This window comes from Triplophysa rosa, linkage group LG18 (genome assembly GCF_024868665.1).
Source record: "Triplophysa rosa linkage group LG18, Trosa_1v2, whole genome shotgun sequence".
Classification (NCBI taxonomy): Eukaryota; Metazoa; Chordata; class Actinopteri; order Cypriniformes; family Nemacheilidae; genus Triplophysa; species Triplophysa rosa.
Window position 1 is genome coordinate 3,893,524 of NC_079907.1, and position 20,744 is coordinate 3,914,267.

At 36.6% G+C, this 20,744-nt stretch overlaps 2 protein-coding genes across 4 annotated transcripts in view; both read right to left on the reverse strand.

Moving 5' to 3' along the window:
* LOC130569518 (scavenger receptor cysteine-rich domain-containing group B protein-like) overlaps nt 1–1,637 on the reverse strand; it is a 9,815-nt gene extending 8,178 nt beyond the window's left edge. The window contains exons 1-5 of the mRNA XM_057359217.1: nt 1,633–1,637; nt 819–1,027; nt 451–486; nt 249–290; nt 4–132 (exon numbers count right to left, since the gene is read on the reverse strand). Of these exons, the coding sequence (XP_057215200.1) occupies nt 4–132; nt 249–290; nt 451–486; nt 819–1,027; nt 1,633–1,637 (421 nt within the window). The remainder of the gene's footprint in view (nt 1–3; nt 133–248; nt 291–450; nt 487–818; nt 1,028–1,632) is intronic.
* Nucleotides 1,638–4,180: 2,543 nt separating this feature from the next.
* On the reverse strand, nt 4,181–18,045 carry si:ch73-181m17.1 (uncharacterized). Of its 3 annotated transcripts, none has more exons than XM_057357818.1 (30): nt 17,922–18,045; nt 17,736–17,807; nt 17,591–17,617; nt 17,052–17,441; nt 16,876–16,971; nt 16,257–16,640; nt 15,754–15,804; nt 14,860–15,237; nt 14,728–14,781; nt 14,126–14,527; nt 13,641–14,027; nt 13,429–13,491; nt 12,292–12,693; nt 11,789–12,181; nt 11,096–11,179; nt 10,398–10,787; nt 10,143–10,199; nt 9,555–9,959; nt 9,043–9,435; nt 8,893–8,964; nt 7,742–8,152; nt 7,244–7,636; nt 7,076–7,141; nt 6,713–6,832; nt 6,440–6,624; nt 6,179–6,333; nt 5,854–6,096; nt 5,509–5,671; nt 5,003–5,104; nt 4,181–4,739 (listed from the first exon to the last, which is right to left on the reverse strand). In XM_057357818.1, the coding sequence occupies exons 2-30, from the start codon at nt 17,782–17,784 to the stop codon at nt 4,716–4,718; spliced, it is 6,339 nt and encodes a 2,112-aa protein (XP_057213801.1). In that variant the 5' UTR covers nt 17,785–17,807; nt 17,922–18,045; the 3' UTR covers nt 4,181–4,715. The 3 variants fall into 3 exon arrangements, with proteins under 3 accessions (XP_057213801.1, XP_057213802.1, XP_057213800.1); XM_057357819.1 differs by having other exon boundaries at nt 7,742–8,149; nt 9,555–9,962; XM_057357817.1 differs by having other exon boundaries at nt 9,555–9,962.
* Nucleotides 18,046–20,744: the final 2,699 nt, after the last annotated feature.

Sequence of the window (20,744 nt, forward strand, 5' to 3'; positions counted from 1 at the left end):
AGCCCAGCTGTCGACACACCACTGCAGCATCTGAGAGATCCCAACCATCATCACACACAGTTCCCCAAACTCCATTATGAAGAACCTCCACTCTTCCAGAACACACGCTGCCACCATTCATCAGCCTGATATCTATTATAGAAAGAAAACATAACAAAATCAGACAAATTTGTATTACTTTATGATATAACATGAAAAAAACAAACTGGCAGTAATGGTGGAACTTCTATTATCTTGAACATCATTACCTTTGAATCCTGAGATGGACGTGTTCAATATCACTGGTGTAGCTAAAAAAACAAAACAAATACACAACATTATAACGTTTTGAGGAAGATTTTAAATAAATTTCAGAGATTTACGGCTGTTAAACTCATATTATTCAACAAAGCTTTGTTTTATAGCCATTAAGAAAAGTTTTCTTCTTATTTTTATAATGTCTATAGTTACCTGTACTCGGTGCTGCAGTTGGTTGTGTCCAGCCAACTAGAGACAAAGAGAGAGATTGTTCAAATCAAATATACTTCAGTTAACTAATCGATATATGTTCTCCTTTATACAGTATATTAAAACAAAATACTGGAACTTGAGACAATGTGAAAAAGTTAAAAAGGCATATTCATAGGTTTAAATGATATTCAAACATCACCCACCGGGTCAATACAAAAATAACAACTAAAAGGCGTCAAATCGTTGCAACCTATGCATTATTCTACACCAATTATTGGTTGTATTAGTGTAGAATTGTGTTCACGTTGAAAAATTGAAATGAGATTACTAAAAGAAAATGTACAAAAAAAGAAAACTTTTAAACTCACATTGGCAGATGACTCCCGCATCTTCATAGTGTCCACAGTTGTGTGATCCCAATGGTAGTGCTGAACAGTTTCTCAGTGTAGTTTCATTCCCTCTACACGCTACATCATCCAACCATATTTGACCTGAACCTTCTCCAAAATAAGCACTGCTCTTTGCCTCCACTAACAGCACCACAGCCCAGCTGATCGACAACACCACTTCTAAGCATCTGAGAGAAGATCCACACCATTCATCACACACAGTTCCCCAAAACTTCCATTATGAAGCAACCTCCACTCCTTCCAATACACCACGCCTGCCACCATTCACAGACCTGATATCTATTATTAAAAAAACAATATGATATTAGTTTTAAAAATATTATAGTATTATAATTACTGTTGTTGTCAATAAGGCAATAAATCACATTTTAAACATTTGTTCAGATTTTCTCATTTAATCTTTACCAAATGTTGCCCTTATGATCATCAGAACATTTTAAACAAGAGCGCTTTGATTTTTGTAAAGATTCCTAAGCATCTTCTGCTAATAATTTTTAGTTGCCAATATATATTGTGTTTAAAATAATGCTGTATCCGTAACTGATTCATTTTTAACTATATAATAAAAAATGAAATAAGTGTTTTACCTGTGTTTTGTCCTTTTGTGATTTCACCTGTTAGGGTTCACATCATAATTTAACATATGAAGATCCAATAAAGTTTACTTAGACAATTGTGACAGATTATATCCCCTCAGTTTTGTGCTTTGAAAGGTGTAAAACTCTCACCATTAATCAGCAGCAGTATCGACACACATGATAAGATAAGAAACCTCATAGTGACCAACTTTAGTTCTTGCACCTGTATATATACCCAACAAAATACTGTAATTGTGACGCTTTCATTATAATGAATAATTAATTTATGATGTACAATAAACAATTTTGTATGTAAAAAGTGATAGATTTAGAAAGGATGAATGAAGAGAATATCGCTTTGTTAAATTTACCTGAGAATAAATACAGATGCAGACTGGATTCTCTGTTCTTCAGAATAACCAGCATACAGTGATGCTGAACTATCAGATTCACAATATTATAAATGCTTACTGATAATATGGGTGGACAGTCATCAAAACTAGAATTTCCAGAAGTTCTGGTAACAATTGCACAATACAATTAAAGCCTGTCTATTATTTTTATAAGAAAACCTTTTGAAAATGATCTATAATTGGAAATTATGTATAATTATGTATTAGGTGTTTCTGTTCAGTATTCTAAAACAGTCTTGCATAAATAAACACATTTAAATAATTTGAGTCCAAGGCAACACTTTGAACTGTAATACTGTCTTAAAGTAGTGAAAGGTTCACATTGCTACAGTGTTGGAATTTTAAATTAATGTGTTCTCAAACAAACGCTAATCTGTTTGTCTTTCATTTCTCCAGCAGGTTCGTTTGGAACTTTCTATTCATTCTTCAGTAAAGTGACGTGACGTGCGATACGGTTTTGTTTTGATTGTGTGTCTTTGTATATAGTGTGTTTGCTTTGCTTGTTTGTTCAGAAGTCCATTAAACTTTAAACTCAAAATCAACACAGCGCTCCTTTAAATACAAAATAATTCAGCTCTTTGAAGACTCTAAATTATTTATCAAATAACAAACATGTATTATTTGTCAATTTTTTTTTTTTTTTAAGGTGGGGTGCCACAGTGTTTCATGCATTCTGACTTCTTCACAATGTTAAACGTGCTGGCTTCTCATGCTTAACATGGTCAACTTGTCCTAAAACGAGTTGGGCGTATGACGTTGTATTTCTGTGCTCGCTACACTCCCCCAGCGTTCGTATAGGTTTCGTAAAGTTTTTTTCGAACATGAAAATCTGTTTCGTAACAACTTTTCTTAGTCCCTTAATGGACAATTCTCCCGGAAAAGGAGACAAAAAGACAGATACAGCTGTATCATTATTTCCAGAAAAAGATGACCTGCAAGTGAAACTGAGTCATATGTCTGTGCTTTGTTGGCAATGGGTGCGCACGAGCGCATGCAGGTCATCTTTATCCGGAAATAATCGTACAGCTCTATCTGTCTTTTATAAATGTGATCAAACTAAATACTCTTCAAAGATATGAAGTTTGCAATACTACTCAATAGGTACTCAAGATTAATAGATTGGCAGTAACTGCCTGTGTTAAATCCGCTTTAAGCACACTGATTGCTGTTAAGGTATTTAACCAGTAATTTTGTGTTTATTAACATTATGGCCCGGTTTCACAGAGGTTAGTCCTAGACTAAAATGAATGTGTGACCTGAATATAACTTGCCCAGAAATATCTTAAAATATATCAGTGCCATTGTTTTGTCTCACGATGCAGACCTGTAATGTATTCTTCTAAGGCATTTTCATAAAAGCGACATAAATATCTTAATTCAACTAAGGCATAGTCCTGGTTTCAGCTAAGCCATGTCTGTGAAATCGGGCCAATATGTATTAATGTAATGTTATGAGCAGCATTATTGTATAATATATTAAATACAATACATTTTGCAACAAGGAAGAAGGTTAAGCAATATTAATGCCACAGTTATGCAACATTTCTGTAAATGCTCAATAAGTCACAATTACTGAGTCAAAGCCATTGTGACAACTAGCCCCTGTGTCTTGTGACAGTTCTTTTGGCATTCTTCTGATACATCTCTTAATTAGCCTAAGTACAATGAAGGAATGTTGAAAATCATGTCTCACTTCTTATTAGTGTGGGTGAGTCAAAACTTGAACTACAAGTGCATACAATGAAACAATTTTTTACTTCCTTTACTTTATACAATGAGTTGTTTCAATCGCTGGCTGAGTCATGTATAAAAAAACAAACCCAGCAGTTAATTTTACATATTTGGCCAACGGCTGTTTTTTCATGATTGGTCTAACCATGGGTTTGTCATAGAAACTTCTAGGTTAATTGAACCCAGTGGCTGGGCTTGTTCCTTACTATTGTAAGTCACTTTAGATAAGTGTCTGCTAAAAAACTTCAGTAAATGTAAATGTGTAAAGGTAATTTATAGTACTAGGTACCAGCTCGGAACCTAACCCTACCTATAATAAATACATGTCTTAACTGGCAAAATTGGTAAATTGGAAAGCTGTAACTGCACGTTAAAATACAGTGTAACATGATTTCTTACTTCTTAGTAATACTGTACTGCTATCATTCCACAATAATATATCAACCCGTTCCTAAATAAGAGACTGACCTCACTTTTATAAGCACAGTAGTTTAATCTGATATTTAAATAGTCAATAGTGAATATTAATATTAAGTAGCTGCTCTAAAATGTAATTTCACTGTATGTTATTTTGAATATTTGTTAAATGTTTTGTAACAATTGTTTTGGAGGTACTGTATCTTTCAAGCATTAAACATCTACCAACACCAATAGAGGGCACTATTAACTATTGAAAAACAACTAATCTATTGGAGAATTCTGCTCCTTCACCCGAGCAAGAGTGTTACAAAAAGATCACATTGAAAAGAAACATATAATGGAAACTCTTTAATTTTACATTGACAAAATATTGCATGTATTTAAAAAAGAAAGTCAGAAACAATAATCAAATGTAATATTATATCACCATGCTAAAAATATGACCCATGACATACTGTAAAGTTTTAACTATCATTAATAAAAGGTTGCAACACACATCAACTTAGTTCAATAAATGTTCAATACCAGTAATTCATACACTTACATTTACTGTTGGTTAACAGACAACAAATAAGCAAAACCAAAATGTTTTCACATCTTTTAAAATGAGAGTTCATCACTTGTGTAAATCTAATAGAAGACGATGTAAGCACTCAAGACCAAAACAAACAAAAAATTCAAGGAGACACAGAGAGCTGGGGCCCTAGACACCTTCACTGGTTCTGGGGCCAAAATATCTGTGAACAGGGAACACGACATTGTTCAGTGCATGATGAATGTGTAGAACAGAAACACTTAAGTTAAATACATTTTCTGTAACATAATCATGTAAGAACGCATAAAGTAATACAATAAGCACAGCAATGTTTTCCTGTAGCTCAATCGGTAGAGCATTGCGTGAAACAAGTCATGTTTCCCAGGTAAAAAAACATACTGATATAGATGTATGCCTTAAATTCTCTGTAAAATCAAACGTGCAAAATGTAAATGAAATGTTTACCTGAGTTTCCTTAGACCAGACCAGTGGACCCATAGAAATGGAGGCAGTGTCGTGGAAGTCCAAAGATCTGCCCACTCTCAGATGCTGTCCAGACTGACATTGCTAAAGATTAAGAGAATGAAAAGTTGAATCTAGAAGAATTAGTTCGAGATGATCTTATATTAACTATAAAATAAACATATGAAAAACCTGAAGCTTTGTAAAAGATCTCCTTTATTTAATTTAAACACATTAAAGTCCATTATGGTAGCCCCTAGAATGCCTTCTCCACACTCTCACAAGTTGAAATCAAGTAGTTACCAAAACAAAGTACTTGGAAGGCAAACGAAAACCATGAAAATGAAAGCATGACTCAATGTTCTCTATAAAGTTTAACAACAGCGCCTCTAGCTGGTCGGATGTTATAAACAATAGTAAATCAATACCCCCAATCTTTGTTTCACAGAAAATCATCACAGGGGACCAAACAAACATGTTGTATAGTACGAGAGGATTTGTGTACTCACAGATGAGCAGGTATTGTTGGTCAGGAGACAAAGGTGAATTTTGCAGTGCAGGTAAACCTTCGTGGAGTATGCAGTGAAGATGAACATCCTGAAGGAGAAACGACTGGATGTGGAGACGCCGTTCTGAAGAAGCTCCACTGTGTTATCATTTGGATTGGGACACCTGAGACAATTGTGAATGATTAAAAAACCAAATAAAATCAAAATTTAACCGTGTAACAGTTCAAAACAATAGCGATTATTTCTACAGGTCACAGAGAATGTGGTATACTATATTTTATTTGAAAACCTAGAAATTATGACCTTTTTGAGTCTAAGAAAAATAGACACAAAGCATTGTCTTACTCATCAACGATGAGATCCCAGAGGAGAGAGGACTGAGGATCATTCGCAGGTGTAGCCCAACACGTGTCAATCACTGAAGCAAACCGATGACCGTCAACTCCATCAACACGCACTTCTACAAAAATCTTCTGGTCCACCTCGACACTCACACTACCAGTGAACGGCTTGGAGAATTGAGCATCCTGATATGAAAGCATCCTGACCCGATACGTCCCCAGACCTTGAATGTTTCTGTGCACAATGCTGTTGACATGTTCAACAATAAATATATGTGAAAAATCTTCCTAATACAAATGTAATAAAATGAGAGTAAATGTAGTCCCACCTCTCCAGAGGGTTGATGTCCATGGAGACTGAATGGGTTTGGTGATAAACGCAGTTGAAACGGAGCTTCAGAAATTTCTTTCTGCTGATGACGCCTCCGGCTGATCCCTGCTGCCCGAAGATGAAGTTCTCATAGATGATGTGTGTGCCATTGGCCTGTGGAGCAGAAGCATACAAATGGTATCAGAAGTTTAATTATGGGAATGAAGTAATAATATAAAGTATTGTTTTAATGTACAATCCTATATAATGTGAACCTTACCACAAGACCTGTGCCACAGATGCTGCCATTATTGTCAAATCTGAACTCTACTCTTTCATTCTGGACTGTTCCTCTACAGCTGGGGTCATTCAGGTGTAAGACATCAGCAGAAAAACCAGCTTCAAAGAGCTGACAGCGAGACAGAGACATGAACCCAGAGCTGCTTTCACACGTCTCATAGGCATCTGAAGAACAAACACACAACACAGCATTGATTAGTAATAATAAAAGCGTCATTATTTGTTTGAAAGTTTGTAATGGAACGAGTCACACCAAAAGTGTCAGGGTTAGATGTGGGTTGGGTCTGATTACAGAAACAGCCGTAAACACCATTATGTTCTCCACACCACTCATTCTCAGTACAGTTGAGATCTGAGCACGGGTCTCTCACAACTAAAACAAAAATCAGAAGATGAATGAAACTGGAATCGGGTTAACAGAATATTATAGCCACAGTATAAGAAGAAAATATACTAAATATATTTTTTATTCTAATTTATTAAAGAAAATACAATCATTTAATTGTGGCTTTTTAAAGTAAAAAAAAAACAGATTCATTCAAATTATAAAACTGTAGGTATATGGACACGAGATCTCTTTAATGATCAACTTTAAAGAGACAAATGAATACTTCACCTGTGGGTCCTGTGGACGGGGTTATCTCTGATGGACTTGCTGTTGTCTGGTTAAAACTTTGAGCCTCTGAGATGGGAAACACTGGACATTATTACTAATTCACGTAAAATCAATAAAAAAAAAAACGGTAAGATAATGATCAGAGTGAATATGAGTAAAATTGCAGACCTGCACAATAAGCAGAGCACAATGCTGGCTTGATGAACTCATAAACATAATAATTTCCAGGACAAGCTTTGACTTGTATGGGGTGGGAATTGTAGCTACAGCAGCTAAATGATGAGGAACCACAGACTTGTCGGACGACCACTCCATCTGCCAGCTGTGGGTGACGACCAATGAGCCACAGTGGGCTATAGGTTCCACACATGCGATAACCAACACATGACTCTGGCATCTGGGCATTCTGTCCATTGTAGGAAAGCCTGTACCATCCATTCCAATTCACATTATAATCACATCTTGCAGATGAATCATTAGAAGCATAGTTGGTGGACCTCCAAGGCTCTTCCAGACTGGTGTAGCTGATGCAGGGGTCAACGCTCGGCGAGGTGAAAGCAACTGGTATGAAAAAGTCGAGAGGATGCTTAAACCTGCAATGCATCTAAACGTGCTAAAATCTTGAGCAGATATTGAGCATGAACAAGCTTAATGATTGCACGGTACCTGCACAATACGAAGGGACGGGTATCGATAGTTTTGGCCTTATCAGTTTGTAGACATAATAAATTCCAGGACAAGCTTTGACTTGGATCGGGTTGGATCTGTAGTTACTGCACTGGCCATACTGGGTACCATAAACTTCACGAGTAACAATGCCATCTTTTGGCTGAGGATGAGAGCCATCGAGCCACAGAGAACTGAAGCCTCCACATGCCATATAGCCTGCACACCACTCAGGAATCTGAGCACTTTGTCTATTAAGGTAGAGCCGATACCAGCCATCCCATTCAACACGTGTATCATCGTGTCCAGATCCATATCCATTACCATAGAAGTAAATGTGTGTGCTTCTCCAATAGTTTTCTAGAATGTTGTAGTTATAGCACGGATCGTGATCTACAGCACTGGCAGCTGCTGAAATTAAAAGACACAACAAAAAAGTAAATGAGAGAGGTAATTTTAGCCTAAGTGCATAAATGGCATACTGTAAGAACAAGCACTGTATAAAAACACACATTTATATGGTTCAGCCAAATATACTGTAGCTTTATTTACACAGCTAATTATGGAATTTAATCAGTGATTGTAATAGCTGGGTAAAATAAAGGTCTCTTATTATTGAAGTCAACGTCAGCTCCATCATCAAAACTGCATTATTCTGTCTTAAAAATATAATAATAAAAATGAAGGCATTATAAAAATAAATAACCAAGAAGATAACTGGGATTACTGTGATGTAAATGTAAATCTTGTAGATAATACGCACATTATAATTTTGTAAATACTTCAACATAACTGGAAGAACTTTTATTATGAATGTTTGCAGCTAGATGACATCAGTCCCGCTTCCGCGGTTGAATTTACTTTCACTTTCTAAAATTATAGTCCAAAAATATTTATATTGTAATATAATATCATGCATTGTCTTTATTTATTAATTAATTAATTAAATTATAATGTATAAAGCTTCTTTGCGAGTGCAACAATGAAAATTGTGATAATTGTGTACATAAGTTAAATTGAATTGAATCGAACTGAATCAATAAAAACATTATGTTTGTCTAAAGGCACATGTTAGTGTCTGCAAAAATACTTTTTATTAATGCCTCATGACCTTTAGCCAGATGCATTTTTAACACAAACTGTAAACTTACACGATGTTATGACGGATCCGGTCATTAAAGTTGGAGTTGTAGAGGAAACTGTCTGGGATATAGTGTTGATATCTACAAACAGGAATGTTTTAAACCATTACTTCATTTATTTCAAATACTTACTTAAAATACTTTCTACGTAATACTCACCTGTGCAATATCCTGTACAATAGTATTGCGGTGGCTGTGCCAGTTCGTAAACGTAGTAATTTCCCGGACAGGCTTTGACTCTGATGGGAGTAAACTTCTGCGCACAGCATCCTCTGTGTGAGCTCACACAAACCTCCCGGGTCACCACTCCATCCTCAATCTGAGGGTGAGGACCATTGAGCCAAAGACTGTAATATGCATTACAGCTGTATGTCCTATTAACACACTTCTCAGATATTCTGATGTTCATCCCGTTGTAGAAAAGTCGGTACCAGCCATTCCAGGTGAAGGAATCATCACAAATTGTCAATCCACTTTCATTTGAAGCTCTCCAGGGACGATCCAGAGATTCAAAGTTGTGACAAGGATCATTACTGATGTTGTTAAAAGTTACTGTTGGAGAGAAAAAAGTTAGATAATGTAAGTGTTTGCAAATTAGACTGTATGCAATTTTTCAGTTTTTCAGAGACAAGCTTCACAACATAATACTGTATCTCAATCTCAATCTGTACCTGCACAGTATGTGGGTCGAGAGATTGACATATCAGGTTTGACAAGTTTATAGACATGATAATCTCCAGGACAGGCTTTGATTTGGATGGGGTTGGATCTGTAGTAGTCACACAAATTGGGATACCATATTATGGTTCCCAACACTTCGCGTGTAACCACTCCGTCCTCAAGTCGTGGATGAGAACCACTGAGATAAAGTCCAGTATCACCTCCACATCCTGTGTAACTTGTGCACCCCTCAGACATACGAGCATTTTGTCCGTTCAGAAACAGCCGATACCAGCCATTCCATTCAACAAACCGGTCATCATAGCCATTATTGCTAAACTGGGTCCGGTGTATGTCTCTCCAAAAGTCATCAACAATGTTATAATCAGAGCACGGATCAGAGATGGAGGTCACTGCTTCTAAGAGAAGAGTGTGGAAAGCTCTTTAGTTAGATTGTCAAGGTTACAAAGTTTTTAGTTTACATTTGCCAATACTTAAGCTGTTGAATCTTAATAACAACGATTATGTACTGCAAACACTCTCACTTTCCTATGACACAGATGTGTTTATATAGTTAGCTAAAAAAAACACATTATTACCAGTTGGCATGACTGTAGGCATGATGGTTGAGTAAGTGGCGTTAATAGTGCTAACATCTGCAAAAATGAAAAATATTATTCAACACATATGAATGTACAAGTTGTAAGTATACATAAAAAAGTCTGTATGGTATGCCACCATGCAGGCAGTCGACCTTACAAACTCCTAGACATAATAATTTAATAAGAACGCACAAATACACCAGTGGTGTTTATTAATAAGTAGACACAATTTTGAGTTAATGTTGAGTTTACCTGCACAATATGTCCCATAGCAGTAATTCGGCCTGGTGAACTCATAGACATAGTAATTTCCTGGGCAGGCTTTCACTTTAATGGGATTGGATTGGAAATAGCAGCAGTTACTTTGCCAGTGACCGCACACATTTCTGGTGACCACCCCGTCCTCGACTCTTGGATTCTGACCGTCCAACCACAGAGGGGCATGAGTACCACAGCTTAACATACCAACACATGTAGTTGGCATCTGAACGCTCTGACCGTGAATGAAGAGACGATACCATCCCGACCAGCTGACATGAGCATCACACATTACATTGAGATTACCGCTAATGCGATTGCTGGTGGCTCTCCATGGCTCATCCAACACAGCATAGTTGAAGCAGGGGTCAGAAGAACGAGTCACTGTCATAGAAACATTAAAAAAGGGAAAGCATTGCTGAATAATTTAGTTTACATTTGAGTATAATTTCATAACTTTACTTGAATTCTAGTTTGAAGTCATGTAAAGACAGATTTGTCAGCAACACCATCTCTTTTCAATTGGAAATGACTAACCATTAGTGGATTGAGAATCTGAACACCAACATCAAGACTCATGGATCAAAATAAAGTAATGGACACCATCTCAACAATAATGATTACACAAATTGCAACAATCTGGGTGTTGTTCACATCAAACAAATTTCATGGAAAAGTTAAATGAACTTTACCAGGGGCTGTGATGGACACGGAAATGGATTTTGGGGGTGAGATTGTCACTGTTGGTGGTGATGGGGTGTGAAAGTTTGGATGCTCTGATATCAGAAAAAAATACAATGTCAGTTTTCATCCTAAAATGTCAACACAATCTCACAGCAATTCGTAACTATTATAAGAGGTGGCAAATTCATACGATGTCAATCGTACATTTTAGTACGATCTCCTTTTGCACCAGTGACGGTTAAGGGGGGTTATTCGTAAGGCTGTTCAACGATTAATCGCAATTAATCGCATCCAAAGTAAACGTTTGTGTTCATAAAAATAGTGTCTGGGCACTGTGCATGTTAATTTTGTATTATTAAACACACACATACAGTACATGTATATATTTAAGAAAAAAATGTAAATACATAAATTAATCAATGTTTATGTATCAGTTAAATTATATATAGATATAAATATATACATGCAAATATTTCCTAAATATATACACGTTTGTGTGCGTGAATGTGTTTATAAACACAAAATAAATATGCACAGTGCACAGTGATGTATTACAACGTGTAAATACAAACTTTTACTCTGGACTGGATTAATCGCAATTAATCGTTGAACGTCTCATAAAAGTTACGAATTCTTAAATACTAAAAATTCTACAAAAATCTACATGACTGATGTATACAAGAGGGGGAAAATTAGTTTACCTGAACAATACGCTGCACAGTACAATGGCCTGACAAACTGATAAACATAGTAATTCCCTGGACAAGCTTTGACTTGTATTGGAAGAGATTTGTAACCACAGCAGTCATTCCATGTGGGACTACAGACTTTTCGGGTGACCACTCCATCTTCCAGCTGTGGATGAGAACCACTGAGCCACAGTGCATTCTGGGAGCCACATGTACTCTCACGAACACATGAATTTGGCATTTTGGCACTCTGTCCATTGTAAAAAAGCCTGTACCAGCCATTCCAGTCAACATTATAATCACAAGAACTATAGTAATTAAGATTAGAAGAGTTGACGACTCTCCAAAGGTCATCCAGACTGGAGTAGTTGTAGCAGGGGTCAACATTCAAAGTGTTGAAAGGAACTAATGAAATATTGAAAGAGTGAGTCAATAATAAAACCATCAATATATTTAAAACTGAGATGACAACAGATCTGTAAAGACAGTTGTTTTATGAAGGGAAAAGATCGTACCTGCACAGTAAACAGGCATTGGGATTGATAGTCTTGGCTTTACAAACTTGTAGACGTAATAATTTCCAGGACAAGCTTTGACTTGGATCGGGTTGGATCTGTAATAGCTGCACTGGTCATTTTGAGTACCATAAACGTCTCGGGTAACAACGCCATCTTGTATTTTTGGATGAGGGCCACCAAGCCACAGAGAACTGAAGCCTCCACATGACATGTAATTTGCACACCATTCAGGCATCTGAGCACCGGATCCATTTAGAAGGAGTCGATACCAGCCGTCCCATTCAACAACTGTGTCATCATTTCCAGATATTTGACCATACACATGCCAGTTATTGAGTGCACTTCTCCAGTAGTTGTCGAGAATGTTGTAGTTGTAGCAAGGGTCGTAATCAATGGTACCTGTTGAGAAAGATTTAAAAGATATTTTTACACATTACTGTACCAAGTTTGATTATCACTGCTGGAAGGAAACGAATGAGGTGCTCTTGAGCCCTCCACCCCCCAACGTGTCCCCCAATTGTTCCCCAGGTGACTGCCCACAAGGGGTGTGTGTTCACTACTGGATGGGATACATGCAGAGGACAAACTCTAAGTATGGGTTATTCTATTTGGCCTTCACTTCAGATTATCACTCATTCATGACACTAGATGTCAGTCAAAGATGTGTCATATAAAGAAGCAACTGATTGCATCACTAAATGTATACTGTACATACAGTATACTATAATATAACCTGTCCTATAAGCCCTTCCTGATATTAGTACATGGGCATTTGGCAAACATTACAGCAGAGGTTTTCAAACTCTTTTTGCACTTCCAGGAACACGATGCTTTACTTTTGGCGTGTACATACTATAAAAGCTCTTTGGATTGTGTGTCCATGTCGCCATCTTGTTTCGGCCTATTGTAAAATCTCTGCGCCCCCTTGTAGAACCTCTGCGCCCCCCACTTTGATAACCACTGAATTACAGTATGAATGCTGGTGTTTACCACAGTGAAAAAGTCTTATTCTTAGCAAGCATTATCTGGATGACAGTTTGTAAAGGCTTATGAGCCACCACATTGTTGAAAAACCCAAATTGTGGTTGATTTAATTTCATTACTTTGACTACTTTTTGTATTGTGGAAACCTACTCAGAGATGCTGTAATGGCACCTGGGGGTGTTGATGATACCATCTGGGATATTGTGTTGGCATCTAAACAAACAAACAAATAATAATAATTATACAATATATAAGTATATATATATAAGTATATATATATATATATATATATATATATATTGTGTATACTATACATAAGTTTCAAAAGATTACGTTTCAAAACAAATGTGAAAATACTGTACCTGTACAATATGCTGAACAGAAATGCAATGTCTTTGCAATTTCATAGATATAATAATTGCCTGGGCAGGCTTTCACTCTGATGGGTGTTGACTTGAAACTACAACAGCCATTCCCTTCATCTCCACAGACCTCCCGGGTCACCACTCCATCCTCAATCCGAGGGTGAGGACCATTAAGCCACAGACCGACTTGTGTGTTACAGCTGTACTGACCAACACAGTTCTCTGACATTCTGATGTTCATCCCATTATGGAAAAGTCTGTACCAGCCATTGTAGGAGAAGGAATTATCACAAATTGTCAATCCACTTTCATTTGTGGTTCTCCAGGGACGGTCCAGAGATGTATAGTCATAACAAGGATCATTGCTGATGCTCTTGAAAGCAACTGTTAAAAAAAAAGATTAGTGTATAAATATTTTAATATTGTATTGTAAAATAATGTTACTTTAAAAGAAAAGATACAAGTCAAAGTTAAAACTTCACCTGCGCAGTATGTGGGCCGAGGGATTGACATATCAGGTTTGACAAGATTATAGACATAATAATGTCCTGGACAGGCTTTGATTTGGATGGGGTTGGATCTGTAGGTGCCACACAGGCTGGGCTGCCACATATAAGTTCCTGAGACTTCACGTGTCACCACTCCGTCCCCAAGTCGTGGATGAGAACCATTGAGATAAAGACCAGTATCACCTCCACATCCCGTGTGAGTGACACACCACTCCGACATCTGAGCACTTTGTCCATTCAAAAACAGCCGATACCAGCCATTCCATTCAACAAGTAGGTCATTTTGCCCATTGTGTAAGTATCGACTGATACTTCTCCAGAAGTCATCAAGAACGTTATAATTAGAGCACGGGTCAAAGATGGGAGTTGTACGCACTAAGAGAATATTGTCAAAAGACAAAAAAATAAGTTAGTAAATGTGTATAAAATTACATAAAATATTTTTTTAAAAATGTCAAAAAAAGACATCATCATTCAAAACCTGTATATAATATGAACACAAAAGAAGATATTTTGAAAAACGTCTCAGTGGTTTAGTGTACAATGTTTTTTAAAATATCTTCTTCTAGCATTACCAGTCATTGGTGTCACAGATATATAGCTCATGTTGTTGCTCCTTGGATCTGAAACTGAAATTTTGATGAATATTAGCGAATTAAAAATAAAAACATCTATAACATCTAAATAGGCAAATGTACTGTGTTTACCTGCACAATAAGTAGCAAAGCAGAAAGTTGGGCTGACAAACTCATAGACATAATAATTGCCTGGACAGGCTTTGACTTTCATGGGATAGAACTGGAAATGGCAGCAGTCATTGTTCCAGTGACCGCAGACATGTCGGGTCACCACCCCGTCCTCGACTCTTGGATGTTGACCGTTCAGCCACAGAGGGGCATGAGTGCTACAGCTGTACATACTAACACATGTGTCTGGCATCTGAGCGCTCTGCCCATGAAGGGAGAGACGATACCAACCGGACCAGTTGACATAGGAATCACACATTAATTGAGAATATTGATCGATGGCTCTCCAAAGCTCATCTAGCACTGTATAGCTGTAGCAAGGGTCAGCGAGGACAGCGCCTGTTTGGAAAATATTAAAAAACAAGTTCCAACCATGTTGTTCAGTAAGAAAGACATCATATCCACAGAACTGATAGTGTTTGTTTCTTCAATAGTCATTAATAACGTTAGAATCACAGATTAGGGTGAAGTCCGAACTTAATAATAATAGCCTGCACCTTATATTAGTTTAAATCTACTTGGATAAAAGGCATTTTAAGAGTGAAAATACAGGACCAAAACAAAACAGGAGCGCTTTGCCGCTTCGTATTACTCTGTTGTAGTTTTGTTTTCATGGTTACTGGGAAAATGGTAAATCTTAAAAGAATGGTAATCTGACGCTGGCGAATAAGTAGAAAAGTGTAGAGGTGGCAAAATAATGAAGAACAGCATTTTTTGACATAGAAAAGTAATCTGAAACATTGAAATACATATAGCATGACAAATAACATATAAAAAACATATAAAATATTGTTCTAAAAGCTACATTCCCATTGCCAATATATTATTAAAACATTGCATAATACATTACATTACCAGACAAGGTTGTTTTTGGAGAGACAGTTGGAATGGTCATGTTTCTGTCATCTAAAAAAAGAATTTACAAACAATCTCTTACATACCAATGTTAGCAAACATATTCAGCTTTTGCAGTACATGTACAGTATGCCAACATGCATGCAGATGGCTATACAAACTCAATGAGACAGACACAACCTTAACCCTATATTAAATGAAACACAAATAAGGGCAGTGGTTCTCAAATGGGGGGCCCCAAGATAGATCAAGGGGGACCACAGATTTAATAGAATTTTATGAAATATATAAATTTATCATACATTATGCAATCAAACATTAGAAAAATAAGACCACCAATCAAAAGTATTGAGTTGTACAACTAAATATGTTTTTGGTTTAATTCAAAGTTTAAGATTATACGTTTTTAGGGGGGCCGCAAAGCAATACACTCTAAACAAAGGGGGACTTACAACGAAAAAGTTTGAGAACCAATTTATTAGGGTACACAAAAATGTGTTTACCTGCACAATATGTCCCATAGCAGAAAGATGGCCTGGTGAACTCATAGACATAGTAATTGCCTGGACAGGCTTTCACTTGAATGGAATTGGATCGAAAAAAGCAGCAGTTATTGAACCAGTTACCGCAGACATCTCGGGTGACCACCCCGTCCTCAATTCTTGGATGTGGACCATTCAGCCACAAAGGGGCATGAGTACCGCAGCTTAAGTCATCAACACATGTGTCTGGCATCTGAACGCTATGACCACGAATGAAGAGACGATACCAGCCGGACCAGCTGACAGAAGCATCACACATTAAATTGGCAGCAAATTTGTTGCTGGTGGCTCTCCATGGCTCATCCAACACGGTGTAGGTATTGCAGGGATCAAATGGAAGAATCGCTGTAGTGCAAAATAAGTGATTAAATAGTATACTTTTGCTGCATAAAATGAATCTAGAAGTAGAGATTAAGTCAACTTGTATTGCATTGTATATTACCGCAAAAAAATATTTTGAATCAGCCTTTCATTATTATTTTGCTATAAAAACCTACATTTATTTCAAACAAAATAAACAAAATACAAATAAACAACGCACTATGGAGGTTTATTGAAACATGAAAGTATAATACTTCACCTGTTTTTACAGAGATGCCAGGGACAGTAATGGATTTTTTGAGAGGATTTGTCACTGTTGTTATAGGTACTGATGTAGTTTTGAGACCTTCAACATCTGGTATCAAGAAAAATTGTATTGACAGTCACATTGCATTGATAGTTTGCAAGCACTTAAAATGTTGAAAGTGAAAATACCTGCACAATATGTTGCACAGTGCGATGGACTGACAAACTGATAAACATAGTAATTTCCAGGACAAGCTTTGACTTGTATGGAATGAGATTTATAACCACAGCAGTCATTCCACGTAGGACTACAGACTTGTCGGATGACCACGCCATCATCCAGCTGTGGATGACCACCACTGAGCCACAGTGGGTTATATGAGCCACACATGCCGCTGCTAACACATGACTCAGGCATCTGAGCTTTCTCTCCATTGTAGAAAAGCCTATACCATCCATCCCAGTTCACATTATAATCACACGCTGCAAAGTTGTTATTGGAAAAGTTGATGGCTCTCCAGGGCTCATCCAGACTGGTGTAGATGTCACAGGGGTCAATATCTGGAGAACTGAAAGGAACTATAATGAAGAATTGAAAGAGTCATTAGAGGCACAACCGATATAATAATTCAAATCAACACACAAACAAACAATTTTATGACATTTTGCTAGTTGTGTTGAAAAAATATTTTTGACCAATCCAACACCATAACACTGGATTGCATTACCTGTTGTTTGTCCATTGGTTATTGCACCTGTTAAACACAAAATCCGAGCATCACATGTTAATAGTAGAATTTAGTGATTTCACCTTTAATAATGTTTTATTCTGTGACAGATTCTCGGTTGCAGATTAAAAGGTGCAAGTCTCACCGTTAACCAGCAGCAGAAGTGGCACACACAGTGAGGTCAGAAACCTCATTGTGTCAAACTGCTCAAACAGACCTGTTAAAAGAAAAAATAATTTTCTAAACTTGCATATGAACAATTATCAGGGAGCAGGTCAAAGCAATGCTTGTGTAATTGTCGAATGAAATGAATAAAGAAAAGTGAACTTACCTGAGAAACAGATGCTGCTGCAGAGCAACCTGAAGAGAGATTTTCTCTGAGTACAGTGATGCTGAATTTCAGGTTCGTGTTGTAATTGTGGTTTTTCTTTTAATGTGGGAGGCTCATTACTGGAACAGAAGTATAATCACTTTACATGATCGGAAAACAGTTGTTTTCCTTCACGTTTCACACATATACTTGGTAAATCTGCGTCATGTATTAAATTCACTTCCTTGAACAGCCTTTGATAAAGCTTTGATAACAACAAGATCTCATTCATTAACATTAATTAATGCAGCAAATATGATGTGACACATAATTAAACATTAGTTAATACAATTACAATTGTGCATTTTTCATTCATGTTAGTTTAGTGTGCATTAACTGTAGCATTAACAGATAATTTTGGTTTTAAATGAGTTTTAGAAAACATTAAAATTAACATTCACTAATGTTAACTAATGAATTAATATTAGCAAAAACAACTTTACTTTCAAGTAATCTTCATGAACAAATTCAATTTGCATGCATGTGCATCACTAAGTTATTCATTTAAAGGGACAGGTCACCCAAACATAACAATTCTGTCATCATTCATTCACCATAATGACATGCAAAACCTGACTCTTTCATCTGTGGAACACAAAATTAGATATTTTAAGAAATAGCTGAACAGATTTGTGCACATGCAATGGAAGTCAATGTGTCCTATACACTAGTTTGGTTACCAACGTCCTTCAAAAGATCTTCTTTTGTGTTCTGCAGAAGAAAAATCTATACAGGTTTGAAATGAAATCAATTCGATATTTACTGATACGGATTACTCTAATAGTCTAAGACACATAATAAATCACATCACGTGTGTGCAAAACAATTTCATGCTAGTTGAAATCATCCTGTGAGCATTAGTCGTGAGTATATGTGCTGTTGTTGTGATGAGATTTATGCGACCATTTTCCATAAAAAATCTCAAGTTTCAATCAAAAGAAACTTGATATTTAGTTTTTACCAAAAGGAAATAGCCAAGTGTTAAGTACATTGTCTCCTTTTATAAGAATAACTCAAAAACGACTCAACAACACAAATTACCTGGCTGTTCAACATTCTTTGGTCACATTGTTTATTTTTATCTTCTTACACCACTTTCTGTAAAAGCCAGATAAAACATACTGTACTCCAGTTCTCAAACAGGGTGACCTAGGCAAAACTTCCAAGGTGGTGAACAATGCCTTAAAGTAACAAAGGTCAAATACTATACAATGGCTGAGAGGAAAATACACGGTTTTCTCCCTACAAAGGTCATTAAAATCAAATGTTTACAGTGGCGTGTATAGGGATCCTAATGCAACCGAATCAGCAGCTGCATGTAAAAGTTTACCCTATTTTTGTAAATAACAAGAGGCATGTATTGAAAGAAAGGTTTTTTCTTGGTTACAACACAACCAAGCCAACACAATATAAGTGCTGGGCTTATTTTGGTGCGCAAAATGCACAAAAGCTCTGAAAAGATTTACACTCTGCTTGAATGCATAGAGAACCGCCTTAATTGTTTCTTTTATAAAAAATAATAACAACTTGTTCAGCGGTATGACAAACCTATAGTGCTACATGAGTCTGTTTCGAGTGTGAAATGTGGAAACTGCCAATGGGAGAAAAAAGAGGTTGATAGACAGAATTAGTAGCCTAACCAGTGTCATGCCACAATATTCATTTTAAACTCACTGATAAAATAGCGCTTAGCCCTGTGTGGTGTATGTGGGATACGGTTAGTTTTATAGATAATGTCAGGTAAACCTCTTTGATGAGGCTTGTGAACGGAAGGTTAAAATGTTTTCTCTCACCTGCATAGACTGAGAAATTAACATTTACATTTATGCATTTGACAGACGCTGACTTACATTGCATTGTATTAAATTTCTGACTATGTGCAATCCCCTGGGATCGAACCCATGACCTTAACATTGCCAGTGCCAAGCTCTAACCACTGAGCCACAGGAAAGCAATTAACAAGGAAATATTTTAATAAAAAAGTCAAGAACATGCCAGTACCCAATACAGGCATCATGGCCCAGACTGTATCTTCTGTATGTGTGTTAGCGGCCATTGGAATCTCCAAGGTCAAGGTTGCTGCAAGTCTCAACAGCGTGAGTCTCTTAAGACAAAAGATGTCACATACAGACAGAGAGAGAGACAGAAGAGAGCAGAGTTTCAGGAACTGGCTCATAGTGTTCTATGCTGTCTGTGTGATGTCTTGATGGACACTGAGCCGACCACTTCTTCCACATTCTCCTGCTGTTAAGCAAATTGTATTAAAACCTGAAAAACATGTAGCGTAACAGTTGGTTTACTGTAAATGGGCGAGATGGACGGGAAGGATGTGATATTTATCACAACACAAACAAGGAATGCATAAAAACTAGGGCTGTCAAACGATTAATCGCATCCAGAATAATATGATGTTTGTGTTTAGATCATATATATCTGTGTACAGTGCATATTAATTTTGTATTTATAAACACAAAACATACACATACTTGTTTATATATTTAGGAAATATTTAAATGTTAAACTGCTCTGGGGGTACGTGTGCTCACTACTCTCTGGATGGGTTAAATGCAGAGGTCACATTTCGTTGCCTTGTACATGTGCAATGACAATAAATTGAATCCAAATCCAAATCCAAATCCAAATCCAAATGTATTAATTTATATTTACCAATAATTTAAATTCTAAATAAATGTTTATTTATTTTTATATTTTATATTTTTCTAAAATAAATTCATTTATGTGTATGTGTTCATAAATACAAAATTAATTAGCACAGTATACCGA

What these genes read in the sequence shown, in the direction of transcription:
- si:ch73-181m17.1 (XM_057357817.1), bottom strand. Translation starts at nt 17,784, where the DNA reads ATGAGGTTTCTGACCTCACTGTGTGTGCCACTTCTGCTGCTGGTTAAC. An exon ending in AACCAATGGACAAACAACAG is followed by an intron (nt 17,442 to 17,590) that starts GTAATGCAATCC and finishes TCTTCATTATAG; the next exon opens with TTCCTTTCAGTTCTCCAGAT. An exon ending in AATGCCTGTTTACTGTGCAG is followed by an intron (nt 12,182 to 12,291) that starts GTACGATCTTTT and finishes ATATTTCATTAG; the next exon opens with TTCCTTTCAACACTTTGAAT.